General features: G+C 39.2%; 2 protein-coding genes across 2 annotated transcripts; one reads left to right on the top strand and one right to left on the bottom strand.

Moving 5' to 3' along the window:
• Positions 1–4844: 4844 nt before the first annotated feature.
• Positions 4845–11346, bottom strand: LOC122082026 (probable dolichyl-diphosphooligosaccharide--protein glycosyltransferase subunit 3B). The gene is made up of 2 exons (XM_042649522.1): positions 10123–11346; positions 4845–5155 (listed from the first exon to the last, which is right to left on the bottom strand). Exon 1 carries the CDS (start codon positions 11202–11204, stop codon positions 10164–10166), a length of 1041 nt encoding a protein of 346 aa, XP_042505456.1. The 5' UTR covers positions 11205–11346; the 3' UTR covers positions 4845–5155; positions 10123–10163.
• A 2053-nt stretch (positions 11347–13399) lies between these two features.
• Positions 13400–14714, top strand: LOC122081528 (nuclear transport factor 2B-like). The gene is made up of 2 exons (XM_042648680.1): positions 13400–14293; positions 14411–14714. The coding sequence occupies exons 1-2, from the start codon at positions 13991–13993 to the stop codon at positions 14483–14485; spliced, it is 378 nt and encodes a 125-aa protein (XP_042504614.1). The 5' UTR covers positions 13400–13990; the 3' UTR covers positions 14486–14714.
• The last annotated feature ends 3158 nt before the right edge of the window (positions 14715–17872 follow it).

Here is a 17872-nt window from a genome sequence, read left to right as displayed (position 1 = left end):
CCGATTGAATACAAATTCGTCAATAACCTTCCTTACACTATTATTCGCATAGTGACCATATCCTACGTAGTTTATAGTCCCGATTTATACATACTTCCAAATCCTTTATCTATGCTAAGATTTCAAGAAACTCATCCTTTCACTCCGGATCTTACTTGTACCGTAAGTGTCGATTCTTTTATGAAAATAGGTAAGTGGGGAGAGGACTTTAATTCTTAATTTATGGAATGTTTTTGGCATCCCTTGCATTCATGAACTACATTGACATTCCGATTGTCATTCTCATGCATATGGTTGATGAATGAATCAGGTATTTAGAACTGAACATGTTATAATTTAAATTCTATATGCATTGTTATATGTTGCATCTTAAGAATGGATTTATTATGTGTTGTATTTGATGCCAGTTTACCGAACATGTGTGGGATTTTCTAGAATAGATGTCGTAGTCGACTTAGAAACAAATACATTGGTTCACTGTGGAATGGAACACGGAAGAACTATGCAGTTGTACTATCTCATGTATGAGTATATGGTTAGGATTTCATAAACTCTCATGCTACGACCATTTCCAACAGGGGTTTATATGTTGTGTTATCACTGGGGGGAAGCATCAATCGCAGACCACCGTGGTGGTTAGAAGCACGTCTGGCTGATCATTAGGATAGTTGAAAACCTTGGTGATAGATTCAGAGGGCCAATCGTACTGTTTTTAATTTTTGTTGTGGTTCGGCCACAATTTACTTTTCTACTATGGTTCGGCCACGATTTACTTTTCTGCTATGGTTCGACCATGATTTACATTTCTGCTTTGGCTTGACCATAATTTATTTTTCTGAGTTCTCACAGTGGGCCTTCTCTAACAATCTTATAGGCATATTGCGGGATGGAGAACGCGTTTCAGACCCAGGGTATATGCACACTGTGGTTGTGAGTAACACGTTACCTATAACCTAAAATGATTTGTTTATGTGGAATAGGACTAAAATGATCTTATCCATATTGTATCATTTGCTTTGCATTTGTTTGTGTGCGTCTTTCTTTCCATTTACTAAGCTAGTGAGTTCATCCCTCGTGTACACATCTTGTTAGACGATTTTGCATGCTATTCAGTAGAGGAGCCATCGGGTCCCACTGAGGAAACCCCAATAGTGAATTGGTGGGTCCCTAAAGAATTTGATCATGGTGAAGGCTGCCCGTGTGAGAGTTGTGTTGCTGGGCAATAGTGATAGATTCTACTTGATGTGTTTTTTAATTCTTTTTGGTATGTTTTCCTTGTACTCTCGATATTTAAATTGTTATTTCTTGTGTAAATATCATGCTTACGGACCCACATGTAAATATTTTATGTATAATAATTTGGGTATCAAGAGTATATGGGACTTACAGGTTAACAGTTATGACAAGACTTCCACTGTATTTGTATTATTATACTCCATTGATTCTATGTGGCTTGCTGTGCTGTGGTTACTGTATCAGATGATCTTAGTGGTTTTGGGTTACCCAAAGGAAACCCAATCACCAGTCTGGTTCAATGGGAACAGGCTGTGACACAAAATATGGTGCAATTTACTTAGGACTTCTGTATATATGGGGCGAACAGTCTCCTACCGATGATTAAATTCTATAAAAGAGAACAGAGGTTGAACATTAAGGGAAACAATACCTGTTAAGAAATTCATCTATAGTGAACAATATTGGCAGAAACACATGCCATCCCTTCCTCAAACAAAGGGGGCAGATTTCCAAGCATGCAGGTATTTAATCGCAAAGTAATGATTAAAAAGAAATAAAAAAAATGACAGAACATCTGAGAAGAAAAAACCCTAAGAAGAAGATGGTTTACCTGTTTATATGAACAGGAAATGAGTTAGGGCACAGTTGAAGAGCGATTTTAAGGGCAATATTGTCGTCGCAGATCGCTAGAATTTAGGGCAAGATCAAAGGAGTAAAGAACCTCTTGCCTCTAGGCGATGCCTTTGAGATGGAAGTCGGAGGTCGAAGATCGATCGCCGTGAGATCCGAGTCAGTAATCATTGACAATGGAGCTTATGAGGAGATTAGCATAGTTGGAGTGAAGGGGGAGGAGGAAGATGGCCTAGAGCAAAGCCGACTTCTCTATGTTCTCGCATGAAGGCTTCATAAGAGAAATGGGTGCAGGGGCTTTTTTTTGGCGATTTCACGATTTTTGGGCACCAAAGTTGTTCCCAGAAACAGCGAAACAAGTATGCCTTGTTTCGTCATGTCCGTTTCTAGGAACAGAAATTACCATAAATTTTGATTTCTATTTATGAAAACAAAAGAAACGGAACGAGTTTGTCAAACGCTTTTTGTTCCGTTTCTGTCGTTTCTTGACACAGAAACGGAAGAAATGTGTTTCTTGAAACGTTATCAAACGGGCCCTTACAAGCTCAATAAATAAATGACATGCATAAATGAAATTAAATAGTCTTATTAATAAACCGGATTTGATGAACACACATATCCAACAGTAAGAATCAAAAAGGGAATATTGGTCTCATTCCGTTCTTTTCTCTATTATCCTCTAAAATGGCTGCCTTTGTTTGTAATTTGTAGTACCTTAAACTCGGTCTAACCAATGTCGTCCGCAACTACCAAACCCCCCTACAAATCTCGCCGCTCATATACTATTGCTTTTGTTAGGATTCAATAAGAAACAACAAAACAAGGTTGAATGTTGGTGCAAAGTTTACGTAGGTATTCTCAAACTTGGGAAGATTTTAGATGATAATTTGCGTTGTTACTTAAATTAAGATAAAGATTTATCAATAAAAAGATGTTACATGGGCAAAATAATGAAAAAAATATTTTCCAAAATAATGAGAGCAAAATATTTTCCTAATAGCAACTTCTTTGCTGATATCCCCATCTCCAATTGAATCAGGCCAATGTATGTGGAATGATTCATTTATATCGGACTTCGTGTCATGTAGGATCAACCACTCTGTTCCTTAGAGGTCTAAGTGTAGTCAGGTAGCTAGACTTATTTCCCCTCACAACAATGGAATCTTCCACAATATATCACTTCTACCATTGTCAATGTCAAGCTTCCAATCACATCGATATATGATTGTATCATTTTCCATTATTTTTGCTAAAGTGTATCATTTTCCATTACCCTATAAACAAGCTTATAATGCTTTGATTAGATCGGAATCTATTGTATTAAACAAAATAACAGGAAAAAAAAAACACCCTTTTTCGTTTTTTCTTGTTCTGGTCTGGCACAAGGTTTGAACCATTGACCACCCTGATATTGTTTTTTGTTAAAAAAAATGTGGAAAAATGTTTAATCCTACATTTCTTATGATAGAAAGTAGAGAGATATATATTGTATAATAGAAACTTACAGGGGTAGGGTTCCTTGGAAGAAAAACTCACTATGTTTTTTGGTCCCCAGGGTTTGGGGTTTGGATTCACATATTTGGGTCAAGCTGAGCCGAGCGAGGTTGTTTTGTGGCCTTGGTGCACGTGACTTTTCGTTTTGCTATAAACTGAATTGTATCTAGTTTTCCTTTTGTAGACGTCGGATTTGTTTCTTTCGATGTTGGTGGTTTGTTGTTAGACATCGGCCAGTGTGTGATATTTAATTGATTGAGCACAACTTGAATGTATTCCGACATGGCTTAGTGAGTGTAATGACTATTAGAAGGCCTAAGGGGTTGTTTCATATAGGAAATCAACTTGCCAGAACCCGTATTATACCATAAGGGAATTACAATCTGAATGAGAGTGACCAGTGGCACAACTCAGCCCAACTAAGCTTTTGTGATTGTGTTCATGTATCAAGCTCTCCTATTCATGGTTGCTTCATTCAAGGTTAAGCAGCTGAGATAACTTCTATACTCCCAATTCATTTGATTATATTTCCACCAGTCTATCCCGGATATATGGATTACTTAGATTTGCCATGGAGGGAATTATGAAAAGATAAATTGAAGACCCAAGTTCTGAAAATTTATACTTCGGGTCATTCCAACAAGATCACTTTTGGCTGAAATTTTTCCTAGTCTAATTAAGGTGTGCAGGGTTTGCGGTAAGAAGAGGAGGAAACCCTTTGGCATTCAATCTCATCTTGCTCCTTGGTTAAGAGGGCATGGACTTGCATCTAAGCTACGTACTAGAACAAAATCTATTATGGCATCATCCTTCATAGACCTAGTTAAGGATATTTTCACCCAGACTTAATAATTCCATCAGTCTGATTGGAAAAGGGACTCGGCTATTTCACATGGCAAGAAAGAAACCAACTTGCATTTCAAAACAAGGCCTGGAATCCATGTTTTTGCATAGTGAGAAAATTTTTCTCCAACATGGGTGAAGGAAAATTATACCTTCTAAAGTTATTATTACTCTGCCCTCTTCTGTACGAAATCTATAGTGCCCTCCCCACTGTTCCCAATTCCCACCCCGAAACACCCAATCAATCCCATAGGCAAGGGATTCTCCCTCCACCGTCGGTGAAGGAAAACCGCCTCATTTTCATAACTTCGTACCTGAATTGAGCAAGAATATATTAATGAATGAATCCACTATAAAAATGAGTGGTCTATTCCTTCCCCAAGACCAGTCAAATGCAGAGTTAAAACCATCCATTCAGGCTCTACAAGAAACCTCAAAATCAGCATAGGCAGCTTTAATAGTTCTATCTTATGCAGTAATGAGCATAGCAACAGTGAGAACAAAGCCAAGCTCAATGAGTTACTGGTAGCAACGAAGCTTGTTCAACAGCAAGATCTGTGGGAGATTGTTATCTTTTTTCCAACTGTCTTGAAATTATTCCATTACTTGAGATGGGATATTTCCAAGGGTTGGACCATGGAGGTTTTAACTTACAGTACGATGCATTTACTTCAATTAAATCTGAGGAACTGCAAAATTTTACAGGTTTATAGAAAGTGCTAGACAGGCACATATGATGGCTAGAAGAGCTAGAATTGAAGGCATAACTAGAACTGGCAGCATAGAATGTAATTCCCTATCCTTCACTTTAACAATAAATGGTTTTTTTCCATGAAAAAACTAAGAACATCTTCCTCTTGGCTCTTCTGGCTGTATACTTGTATAAAAAACTCCCGCCACTGCAGGATTTGGGAAGGGTCATAATGTACGCAGCCTTTAAAAAGGAGGAAACCTGTATGTAAGGTAATTTTCCAGTGTCAGTACTTTTCCATACAAATTCTAAGTGATTCAGACTAGTTTTGTTTCAAGATTAACTCATAAACATTTAAAAAGAAAAAAAATCCAGGGGAAAACAAATAAGAAACAAAAGTTTCAAGAGTATAGAGCTTAACAGTGCGTCGAACTAGACAGTGTCTGGACAGTATGTCTTCATTTAACCGAACCACTTGGTAAAATAGGAACAGAAACCAGAATATTCTAGTAAAGGGGGATAAAAAAAATCATTAAACTAAATTGGATAATCATTCTCAATCAGACGTCACAACAGGTTGGAACCACAGAAAACCATCTCTACTGGAGATTAGGCACTTGCATTTCTAATAATGCAAATCCTTGATCCTGAGTCAACATCTTCACCATTGCCAGGGAGACTCTACTTATAAGAAGCGCTTGGCTCATTCAATATAAAAGGTTTTTATAGTTAATCAAACTCAATATCAATAAATTTTACCATCTAACATCAGGTCAATTACATTACCTATTTCTCTGATGTCTGAAACATGCTTCACAAACTGTAAGTTCACTTTGTCTGAAGTCTGAACCCATAAGGTTACTATATTTACACAAAGTCATTCAGAAGCTTTACAAGGAAAAACTTTTCTTTCATTCAAATATACACAGTTTGCAAACAAATTAAGTAGCATGAATGAGCATTTGTTAAAAAAAAAATATGCATCTTTTTAATTCCATCATCTAGTAACTGATGCTCATCCACAAAGTTTCATGCATCTGATTTGTTCAAACCTATATAAAATCAATAAACCGAAATCAATGATCTGAATCTTCCAGGCCTCAATCAGCCACTGAAGGTGACTGGTCCCATGTCCCACCTTGCACTCCGCATGATCCACGAGTGTCAGATGGAGGCAATACCAACCCCCCCAACCAAACACCCAAAAAAATATATATATATACCATATCTTAAAAATTAAAAATTAGATACAGAGAGCACTCCTCAACCTAACCCCCTATTACAAGCTACAGTTAGTCAATGCTCAAGTCAATTCATTTCAACTAATATAAGTCTAATTCCAAGGAAATGGGGTTGGCTTCAGAAATCCTGTTCACCATTGAACAAAAGCAAAAATTCAGGATTCATGCTTTAAGATTGGCTTACAGGCTTTTAAGATGCTGTCTGCCAACTTGATGCACCAACCTTCTCCCTTAACCTTGCTTTGGACTGGCAATACAAAAATGCAAGTGGTGTAAACCCTGAAATGCCTAGGTATGCAAAATATTTGACACTAACCCCTCCTTAGTTTCTGACCTACACCAATTTTAGACCCTCAACTCAGCACTCTCCCCCACTTGTCACTTTTCTCTTTTCGAATTTAACAGCAGCATATCCAGTAAAGTAATATACCTTGACCTCCTATTCAGTGATTTGTCTGCACTATGTAATTTAAATTTGTGCTTGATAGGTTTCTTTTAACAATTCCCTATGTGTGCTGAAGAAATCTTTGTTCATGGGGTCTGATCAAGTTGGACTTTTGAGTCTACACTTTTGTGGATTTATGCTCTTCCAGCCAAAGGATATTCAACAAAAATGGAGTTCTTCCCCACCCCAGCCCCACCGCTGCCCAAATAGAACTGGTGGTCGACTAAATTGGGATTCAATTCTAATCTATGTAATGGTTTCTTTCACTCCTGTGCCCGTCTGAATTTATCTGTTCTGACATCTGCTTGATTAATTACAAATTTCCACCCCTATCTTTATTCAAAAATCACAAGAGCTCAACCAATCAGAATGAATCACTGCAAGTTCATCAACAACCACCAATATAGATCTTTAATTGGAACTCATCAAACCTACGGTAACCAGGACGCATTAACTCCGGTAGCTCATCAGATAATCCACATCTTGAGATGGACTGAGAGCAGGCACAATGGTTTTAAAAATTGGATCAGTATTGGCCAAGACAATCCGATCCGCATTGATTCACTAACAAGGTATAAAGGTAAATAGGTCCAAAACACCAAATTTAAATAAATAAAAAAATGGTCCAATCCAGTCAGATCCCAAACAGTACTGATCCAATCCATATCAGTATCGATTGAGACCGATCACAAGTTTTAAAACCTTGGTAACCATAATCAGGTTCACTATTCAATACCACCACCCTCGCACCAATAGAAACTGACAACAATGAAGGAATGAAGGGCTTATACATACCTATGCTTCTGAAAGCTCCTTGCTCCAAATTGAAATGACTTCACTCTGGTGGTGATGTACAAGGGAAAAGCAAATCTTGAAGCATCTCCAAAGATTTGTTTCTACAACCATCTAAATGAAACATGGAAACTGCTCTTCCTAGGATCTGAAAGCCTAAAATATAAAAAGAGCAACCCAGTGCACGAGGCTCCTGCTACTGCAGGGTCTGGGAGGGGCAAATGTACGCAACCTTACCTCCTGCTTTGCAGAAGAGGCTGTTTCCAAGTTTTGAATGTGGGAATAAAATGGCATACAGCCAAGAATTGCTCAATTAGCAAGGACCAACACTTCACAATTAAGAGTTCATAAGTTTCAACTCTGCTGGGGCCATACTTATCCCAAATAAGGAAAAAAAAAACAGAAAGAATTGCTCCACTTTTTTTTTCCCTTTTTCTTGGGGAACCCTTCACCAATTTTTCAGCCATGACCACTGCAAGGGAAATAAGAGGGAGGAATGGGAAAGAGTAAACCAGGTTAAAGAGTTCATCACCACACAGTAAACCAGGAATAGAAACTTCTCTCTGATGCAGTTGAGCGTGGGATGATTTGGGAATAATTAGTAAATTGATTTGTTTCCTTTAATTGTTAGTGTACGGTGACCTCAAGTTAGTAGGAAATTGAATTTTTATTTCAGTTTCCAATTTAGGTTAGTTTCCATTTTAATTAACTTCCAATGTTATGCTTTGATGTTTCTTTATATAGCCATGTAATGGAGAAGAATAGAGACTTGAAGTTTTGAGAAATTGATTGAAAGAATGTGTTTTGGGTTGGAAATGATGGCTACTGTGGGTGGTTTTCTTCTGTCCCCTTTCTAATATTCTCTCTCCATCTCTGACCTCTGAACTTTCTCTTCTCTCTTCGTCTTCCCCTCTCCCTTCTTCTTCTTTCCGGTGTTCTTAACCTTCCCCCTGTTTCTGGGCAGTTCCAGCAGCCCCGATTGTCGAAGTCAATCTCCATTGACACCCCTCAGATGAGCCTGAGATTTAGAGCTTGAGAACCTCGATCCTAGGCGACCTGAACCCTAGAACTTCAGCCCCAAAGACACTTCCAGTGGTGAGGAGCAAAACCTGCAACTGGGTTGCAACAACCTCTATCGCGAGCTTCAGTTTCAGGAGCTTCCCGTGTCATTCTAACCTGCTGATCTGTGCAGCTCCCTGGTGGGTTTGGTAGACCTTCTCCTTGGGATCCTTGGCCTGAAATCTCAAATCCAGAGGGCCAAAGATAAGGGAGTTCCTCCTCTTGTTCTTCCGCTGGGTTCCGCCTTTCACCATGGCTGAAACTCCAAGGTTGAAGACAACCTAACATCAGAATCTTGGGCTAAAAAAAAAAGGTGCTTTTCTTAGTCTTAATTCTATTCATATCCCCTTATGTACTTCCACACACACACAGTGGTAGTTTCTGTAGAAAATGAGAAATAGGTCAATTAAATTCAGCTTCAATGACTCATGGAGTGCCTCATTAGTTGCCAGGGTCTTACTACCTTATTCAATTAAACAAATAAAGGGCGCACCCAGTGATAATGTATACAGCTTTACCCCCGGTTCGTAGAGAGGCTGTTACCCAACTCAAACCCACAACCACTAGGTTGCAATGGAGTAACCTTACCGTTGTGCGGATCTCTTCCCTCTAATTCAATTAAACATATAAGAAATCTTAAGGGAGAAAAAATACACTTGAGTTTCATCAGTTAACGCTAGAAATACCAATACAGTTCAAGAAATATCTTAATGACCTCGAATAGAAAGCACAAAAAAGTACCAGGTGGCAATAGACAAGATAACAGCAATGATGGTTAGAACGCAGGTCAGAACTTGAGAAAGGAAAATGAGTATTGAATTGCTGTAAAGGAATATTGTCAAACAGTACTACTGTATGAGAAATGATTACACCAATCAAATAAGGATATCAGAAGAATGACTTAAACACAATATCAAGACATATTCTAGTCAGACCATTTGTACTAGGGTCAAAGTAGGACTGCATTATGCTTCATTTCTAGAGGATAATAGGAGAATAATTCAAACATATTGCATGCATATCCATTCTGTTGTATCTTTCTACATCCATGTCTAGAACTACTACTACAACTAGCGCTTCCTAAATCAATTTTTCAGCTACATTCTCACGCCCCCTCACTCTTTTCTCATCCAATGTTAACTTTAATATTAGTAGCAGCAGCAGCAGCAACAACAGCAACAACAACAACAACAACAACAATGTTAAAATATCTATCATATACTGAACAAACGGAGGAAGATTCCACACAGTTGGGTATACTTTGTTCTCTTCTTTGACTACAAATAAACTTCACAAGTCCTTATTGTTCCCTTTGTTTGCAGCAACTCATACTAAACTGTACCAGCGTAGTGAATAAAAATGATGGAATAGCCACCAGGATTACCAAGCTCGGAGAGGACACAAGCACATAGCATTTTCACATCTAGAACAACTCTTAAACCAACACTTTGCTAAAGCAGCATTCAATGGAACCGACATCCAAGAAAAAAATTATAAACAACAAATGCATTCAAGTTTCTAAAACTTTCCAGTTTTCATGTTTCAATCAAATTGGAAATTCAACCCAGATAAAAGAAAACTAAAATTTTCTTCATAACGATGCAAAAGCCTCAAAATCAATAGTACATTACTAAATTGTGAGGCAAAAGTTCCCAATTGGTCAAAATATATTTTAGGCACAAAATCCTCACCTTAAAACAAAAACTAAAGGAGATCTCAATGTAATGCAGTCTCATTTCCAACTCGAGGGCCAGAATCCATGAACTCCGTATCCCGTCTTCCAATTATCCAAATAAATAACCTTCCTCACAGCCCAAAATGAAACCAGAAGAGCAGTAATCATAAATACCCTCTGCACCGTCACATTCCGCACCCGAATAAGAAGATGCGTTACGAAAGCCAACAACAAACCCACGACCGTATACAAGAAACCAATAGCGAAACCCTCTGCACCAAGCTGCATCCCTGAACCCTGATAGAAGAAGATGAGCTTCGAAGGGTCGTTCCGATCCGCCAAGAACATGGGCATCTTCCGAATAATATTGTGCATCGCCCCAGAAACACTGAAAAAGTAAACGAACACCGCAAGCGAAAGCCACAATTTGGGATCCTGAAACAGAGTATCCCCAGCAATAACCCTCTTCACGACGAACGGAGCCGATATCAGCACCAACGCCAACAGAAACCCTATCTGCTTCTTGGAGAGAGGCGGAGGCCGTTCGATGGGTCCAACCGTCACCTTCGTCTTGACCTCGACGAATTGGGCCATGGATTCCGCCATCCTAGCAAAGTCGTTCTGGTCCATAGGCTCCGAATCCTTGAGGTTCTGAATCTGAGGCCCGACGTAGCGAACGTGAGGAAGAGTATTGACGCCGAAGAGGGCGAAGCTCGACTGAGATTCCTTGAATTCGATGTCGCAGAAGAAGACCTTGGAGTGGGCCGGAGTGTCCTTGTTGTTGTTGATGAAAGCCGATGCGACGAGGTCGAACTCGGCGCGAAGCTCTTGGAGGTGGAGTTCACTCTTGTCGTGGAGATGAACTGCATCGAAGAAGATGATGAGGGAGTAGGATCTGGATTTTGCAGAGGTGACGAAGCGCCTGAGGCTTTGGTCATCGAGATGGATTACGCCAGATCCAGATCTGGGTTGGAGTCTCAGTAACTCTGCTACTCGATCCGAGTCTGATTCCGATGAAACTTTGAAGATAGCGAAAGAAGATGAAAGAACAAGGAAGAGGAGAAGATGAAGGCGAAGCCCAGGATTCTCGATCGCCATTTCAATTCCCTCTTCAATCTCCACCAAAGAAGGATCGATGGAAGTGTGAGGGTTTCGTTTAGACTTCTAGGATTGTTTAGCAGGAAGCCCGCATCCAGATGTCCGGAGAGAGAGAGAGAGAGAGAGGACCAGGGACGACTTTTGCTATTGATTATCGCTAACTTACACGAAGGGTGTACAAGAAATGCTGGTATGGAGAAGTACCTACACCGTCATTACACATTTACACCACATAATGGGCCGGGGTGGCTTTCAAATGGGCTTAGGATTTGAGGTGAGTGGGCTAAAAAAATGGACCTTATCCTTACTAGATCAGTTAACTAACAGAAGCCCATATCTTAATGGCTGTGCAATTGAATGGGCTTAGGAATTCATGGGCATTTTAATAAATGAAGCCCATATCTTAATTAATGGCCATGCAGAGGCCAGTAAAGATGGTAAGTAAACTGAAGGAGCCCAATCGAACAAAGGTCAAGTCATTTTTTGCATGATACAAATTTAGAGATGTTGAACGGATCATCCAAAAAAAAAAAAAAAAAAAAACAAATTGGATGTGATAGGATCCGGATATCCCTGATTGAATATGGATACAATTACTTATAAAAAAGCTGATGCTAATTTAGATTTTGACTTTATTTATATTCTTATTTTTGTAGTTCGTGCCTTCCTTCCTCCTGCAAATCCGATTGGTTTTCAATTCAACATCTTTTGATAATGTTACTTATGTTTTTGTGTCTAGAAATAGTAGAAACGGTTTTTCACATTTTCGAAAATAAAAACGGATTTTTTGGTATTTGATAAACTTGTTTCTCGAAACGTTTTTTACAGACATAATGCCACTAAAAAAACCAATAGTATCAACGGATGCCCAAAAGGGAGAGAGAATTCAAATGCTTCTTTTTAGGTTTAAATAGTTGAGAGATTTATTTGGCATAATAGTCTTTTTTTTTTTTTTCTTTCAAATTCATTTTTAGAAACGGGTGAAAAATAATAACTTTATCAAATGCTTTTTAGGCTATTTCTCCATTTCTGGGAACAAGAAAACGTAAAAATGACAGAAACAGAACATTGTCAAACGGTGCCTCAGATGTCTTAGCTCTTTTTCTTATTTTCTACAACATGTGAAATCATAAAAAAACCCTCAATATAATATGTTATTTAATTTTTTTATTATTATTAATTAATATCTATTAGAATATGATAGTTTATGTTCTAAACTATCCGAATTTGGATCTACATTGTCTCTGATCAAATACAGATCCCCTAAATAAATACATATGTGAATTGAATTTAAATTTTTATTATCCATTTACAACCTTAATCTCTCTCTCTTTTTTCGTTGAGGTTAGCGTTGGCATTAGACTGGACAGGCATGATAGGAGATAAAGAGAAGCAAAAGAAGAAGAAATAAAAGGAGAAGCAAAAGATGAAGAAGAAATAAAAGGCCACATGAACAAGGAAAAGGCAAATATTCCATCCACTTTCGGCCACTATCTCGTCTGACTCTCCTCACTCTCTCTCTCACTCCCTCACTCTCACAAAGCAACAACGCAGCGTTTTCATTACGCCACAGTTTATTGTCAATGCTTTTTCCCTTATAGCTCATCACCCAACTCAAAAATTTCTCTATATAAATCAAGTTCTTTTACGAAGTTTGGCAATTCAGGAACAGAAGATTAGAAGCTTAAGCTTGTGTGGTCTGTGTGGGTGGGCCCTTTTGGGTGGGTCGGCTTTCCCATATCCAATAGCTATCTCTACTCTACTGTAACCCAGTCAAATACGAATCAATTCGATTCCCTCCACCTCCGTCCCTTCTCCTTTCTTTTCTTTTCCACTTTCCCATTTCAGAATTCATTGCGTACAGACTCAGCAGAAACTATTCTTTCCCTTCATCACTTGTTTATTTACTATTTTATCCTCTCCAAGTCTCTAATGTTCCATTTTGTCAAGCTTCATATTTTATTTTCATCCATGCACAATTGGGGGTATGATGTCTTGTATTTAGTTATATGAAATTGTGGATTAATTCTAATGACCTTGTTTGCTATCTTTGTTACTAGGGCTCAACAAACTTGTAAGGTGGTTGTCTCTGAGGAAATTTTTTTAAGGTTATATGAGTATTTCAGTAAAATGCACCTATATAATATTGCTATTAATTTCAGTGAGTTTATTCTCTGCAATCTAAGAGTCACCAATTCTCCATTGATGATGAAGCATATCTCATTTCACTGTGGACGTAGGTTATCTTATTGAGCCACATAAATCCTTCCATTGTGTGACTATTTATTTACGATTTTCATTCGTTTCTTGCGCATCGTCTTAGGTTTTAGTTTTCTAATCTCTTTGCTCAAACTCTGTAATCTATATAGCTTTATATTCTGAGCTATACTAGTTGCGTAAAACAGCCAGTTTAGCCAATTGAACTAATAAGGAGGCATTTAAGGGCATCAAAATCGTCTACAGGGCAGTGAGGTGCAATCAACATCCAACGGCTGGGGTGTATGACTGGTCCCTCTCAACCGTTGGATACTCACTACACCTCAACGACCACTACAGACAAGGACGTTGCTTGCAAACTCAAAGTTGCCATGTAAATTCCCCAAACACCCCCTACTTTTTTTTGGATCCCTTGCTCGGAGAACTCTGCAGCATATTTTCTTTTTTTCTTCTATATATATTGACATGTCTTGGGAAAGTGCTCTGTTTTAAGAGAGGAGGAGATAGAGAGAGAGTGGAGAATCATTTCAGGAGGAAAAAGAAAAATAGAAAAGAAAAGAAAAGGAAGAATGGAAGAACAGGTTGAATTGGTGGGAAAGGCATTTGTGGATCATTACTACCAGCTGTTTGACACCAATCGTGCCAATCTCCCTTCCCTCTACCATCCCACATCTATGCTGTCCTTTGAAGGTCAGAAGATACAAGGTGTGGAAGAGATTGCTCGTAAGCTCACCCAATTGCCCTTCGATCATTGCCTCCACACCATCTCCACCATCGATTCTCAGCCATCTTCTTTACCTGGTGGTATCATTGTCTTTGTTAGTGGCAACCTTCAATTGCAAGGAGAGGAACACCACTTAAGGTTCAGCCAGGTTAGCTCTCTCTCTCTCTCTCTCTCTCTCTCTCTCTCTCTCTCTCTCTCTCTCTCTCTCTCTCTGTGTTTTGTGAAGACTAATTGGTGGAAGGGTTTTTGTTTTGGATTGTTGCAGATGTTTCATTTGGTCCCAACACCAGAAGGGAGCTTCGTTGTGCAGAATGACATATTCCGTCTTAATTATGGTTGAAATTTTAGATCATTCGCAATGTATTTTATCCTATTAAAATCTATTAATGGTTGTTTAATTCCATAATAGTTTCATTCATGTGGAAATAAACTTGAAAGTGGAGGAGTAATGTCAATCGATCTGCTTTGTTGATCACGCAAACTCAGATTGGATCACTCATATGATGTATCTGGTTTCGTTCTTTTCACATCATCTTTGAAGCTTTAATGGGTATTCTGGTTCATCATCATCCGTAATTGTAAGCTACTAATTTGCAATTGCTTGCTTGGGTATCCTGAGAATCTGGTGAGTTCTATTATGCATTGCCAGTAGCTTGGAAATAATGTGCAGTTGTTAGACCAATATAAGTTCTATACGAATTTTTGCAGTAGAAATGAGAAATGGAAAAGATTTCATTGTAGATTGGGAAAAACGAAGCCTTGAAGGCAGCTTGCGCCCCTACACAAAAGGGGTGAAATGAGTGCCGCTCCTCTTGGAGGGCAAAAACTCTGTCCCTATTAATGCTTTTGTATGGGGTCCCATTGCCCCCAAACTCAAAGAACCCTCTCATAGATATTATAGCTCTGAGAAAACTTTTAGAGAGGATGCGGCTAGAGAAGCAATGGGGCTGGGTTGGGTCTTATTTTTTTAAAACTATAGCCCAATCCTAAGTCCCCTTAGCTCAGTTTAGGACTAGGCTCAGGCCCAGCCTAAGGTTGGGTGGGAGATTGCAGCCTAGGCCCTGCCATAACGAGCTCAACATAACCCAGTCTAAGGGCCTGTTTGATAACGTTTCTACTGTTTCTGTGTCAAGAAATGACAGAAACATTATTTCCATTTCTGGGAACAAAAACGGAATTTAAGGTGTTTGATAAACCCTGTTTCTGGAAACGTTTCTCTGTCTCTGTTCTGGAAATAGGAAACTGGCCCCTTCAGCTTCCAGAACCATTTCCGATCTCCATCCTCGATCTCTTCTTCCTCCTTGTTCCATGGCGTCTTCTTCCTCTACCTCCACCTCCACCTCCGCCCCTCACTTCAACCACGATGTCTTCCTCAGCTTCAGAGGCTAAGACACTCGCCACAACTTTATCGATCAAATCTGCAAAGCCCTAATCTCTCTGGGTTTATTAAGTCCCAATATGTCTCTGTCGGGTGTTTGTTTGATGATCTAATCTGAAGAAGGGTTTGTCTCCTGGTTTCTTCTCCATCCTGGAAACCTTGACAGCTTTCCACTGTGACAGATTCTCAATTAGGTTTAGTACTGAGTGAACATATTTGCTCCTATCTCGAGCATTCTGGTTCAACGGTGGTGTTTTCAGTTCCTGTTCAGTTGAACCACAGATCGGCATGGACCTGTTAACTTCCTCATCGTTGGGTAGAGTAGCACAAGCTTGTGGCCGTGATTCCATTGGTGAAAAGAGAAACGACACCAAAGACTTTGGTTTGTATTTTGTTGGTTCATCATCGTCACCATCATAATCTCCGTTGTCTTCCTCATCATCAAATGAAGCGAAAGAGAAATACCCGATGGATCATCTCCATCTCTTCTTCTCTTCTTCAATATCTCTCTCTGAACTGGTAATCCCTAGAGATGAAGCGGATCGAGGTCGATCTTTGCGGAGCTCTGGATTTCGTCAACAGTAGTCGAAGATCGGATGATCTACCCCACGGACCAAATTCATTGCTTCTTCTGTGAATGAGGGAGTTTTTATCAGGTAGGGGTAATTAGAGGTCCGTTGTAGTCGTTTCCAGAAACGCAGAAACAAGTTCAACTTATTTCGCCTGTGGCGTTTCTAGAACCATAAATAGGTAGAAATTTCAGTTTCTGTTTCTAAAAACATGTGAAACGAAACACTTTTATCAAACATTTTTTATCCTGTTTCTCTGTTTCTAGGAACAGAGAAATGCAAAAATGGAACGTTATCAAACGGTGTCTAACTTGACTACCCAGGATCAAGCCCAGGCCCAGGCCCAGCCCAAGGTTGGGGTAGGAAACTACAGCCCAAATAATGGGCTCAACCCAACCAGCCTAGCCCGCCATTTGAGGGCTAGGAAAGGTCGGGCTAGTACGGTTCTTGACTATATATGATATTATTATAACAATTTTATAAGGGGAAGGGATTCATGCATGAGACAAACGCCCCTCATCGAATAAGGGGGTGATTTTTGTATTTCATTGGGCTTTTGTCCCCATCCAATGGTTTTCTGAGCAATCGTGCACAAAACCTTTTACCATTATATATTGTCAAACAAGATCAGGATCGACGAAAGGCCTAGATACCTCAACCATAGCTCAATATAGGGGTTAAAAATCCCAATTAGGCCTTATCGGGCTCAGGATAGACTTGGTCTCGTGGGCCAAATTTGTACCCCTAGATGCTATTGAACTAGGTAGGAATAAGCAAGAGTGGATCAAGTACTACGAGAACCATTCTCGTATAGGATTGATCTGCACAGATAAAATTTACCAAACAACCAACTCGATGTTGGATTCCATCTGTATGGACCAGCCACACGAGAATGGTTCTCGTACGATAATTTGGTCCACGCCTCTCTTTCTTCTTTTGTCTTCCATAGCTGTTGTTGTAATGTAACGAACATATATAAATCCTACAATGAAATGAAAGACAAAGGCTAATAAGGGGATTCTCTATATGGTATAAGCAGGTAAGATTTATATTTTTCAAGGAGAAAGGATCGACACTCCATACCCCCAAACTCACATCCCCAGTGCATCATGGGTCAACTCTGATGCACCTAAAAAGATCAGAGAAAGGAAGGACAGATATTCTGGTACTCTCAGTTGCACTCAATCAGAGCTCTCCTATCCCCAAGAGGAGACTATTTTGGAAACTAATGACCTAAAGGCATCAACCATCATCAACATCTTCTTCTTTGACCACTCCAGACAAACCTTTAAATGTGTCACATGGCCTCAACTCTCTAACTCTAAAGGGGTGTTTGGTTCGGTAAATCAAATGGTGTATGTATCGGATATGAATGTCAATCTTTTGATAGATATTCTTCTGAATTATGTTTCTTTCTAAAAAATCGTTTTGTTGCCTTAAGGCTAGTACATGTTTCTCGCGGGTTGAGATATTGGCTTCCGTAGAGAACGTCTTTCCGCTTTCTCCTTTTATACTAGGTAAAAAGGTTGCTCAAATCTAAGTTTAAGTCTTGAGGTAAACTCAGATTTGGAACACATCCTTTTGTAATATGGTCATTCATGGGAAGTAGGATGTTCACTTATGAGGGTCATCCTAGTGGAACCAAACAACTCCAAAAATTAAGAATTATCATTCTAAAGAATGTCATCCCAAAGATTTACCGAACCAAACACCCCCTAAGTCTTCTCTGCCACAGTTTTTTTTTTTTTTGGGGGGGATCTTCTCTGCCACACGCTTCTTT

Source organism: Macadamia integrifolia, chromosome 6 (genome assembly GCF_013358625.1).
Source record: "Macadamia integrifolia cultivar HAES 741 chromosome 6, SCU_Mint_v3, whole genome shotgun sequence".
NCBI lineage: Eukaryota > Viridiplantae > Streptophyta > Magnoliopsida > Proteales > Proteaceae > Macadamia > Macadamia integrifolia.
This window is presented reverse-complemented; position numbering and strand designations above follow the sequence as displayed.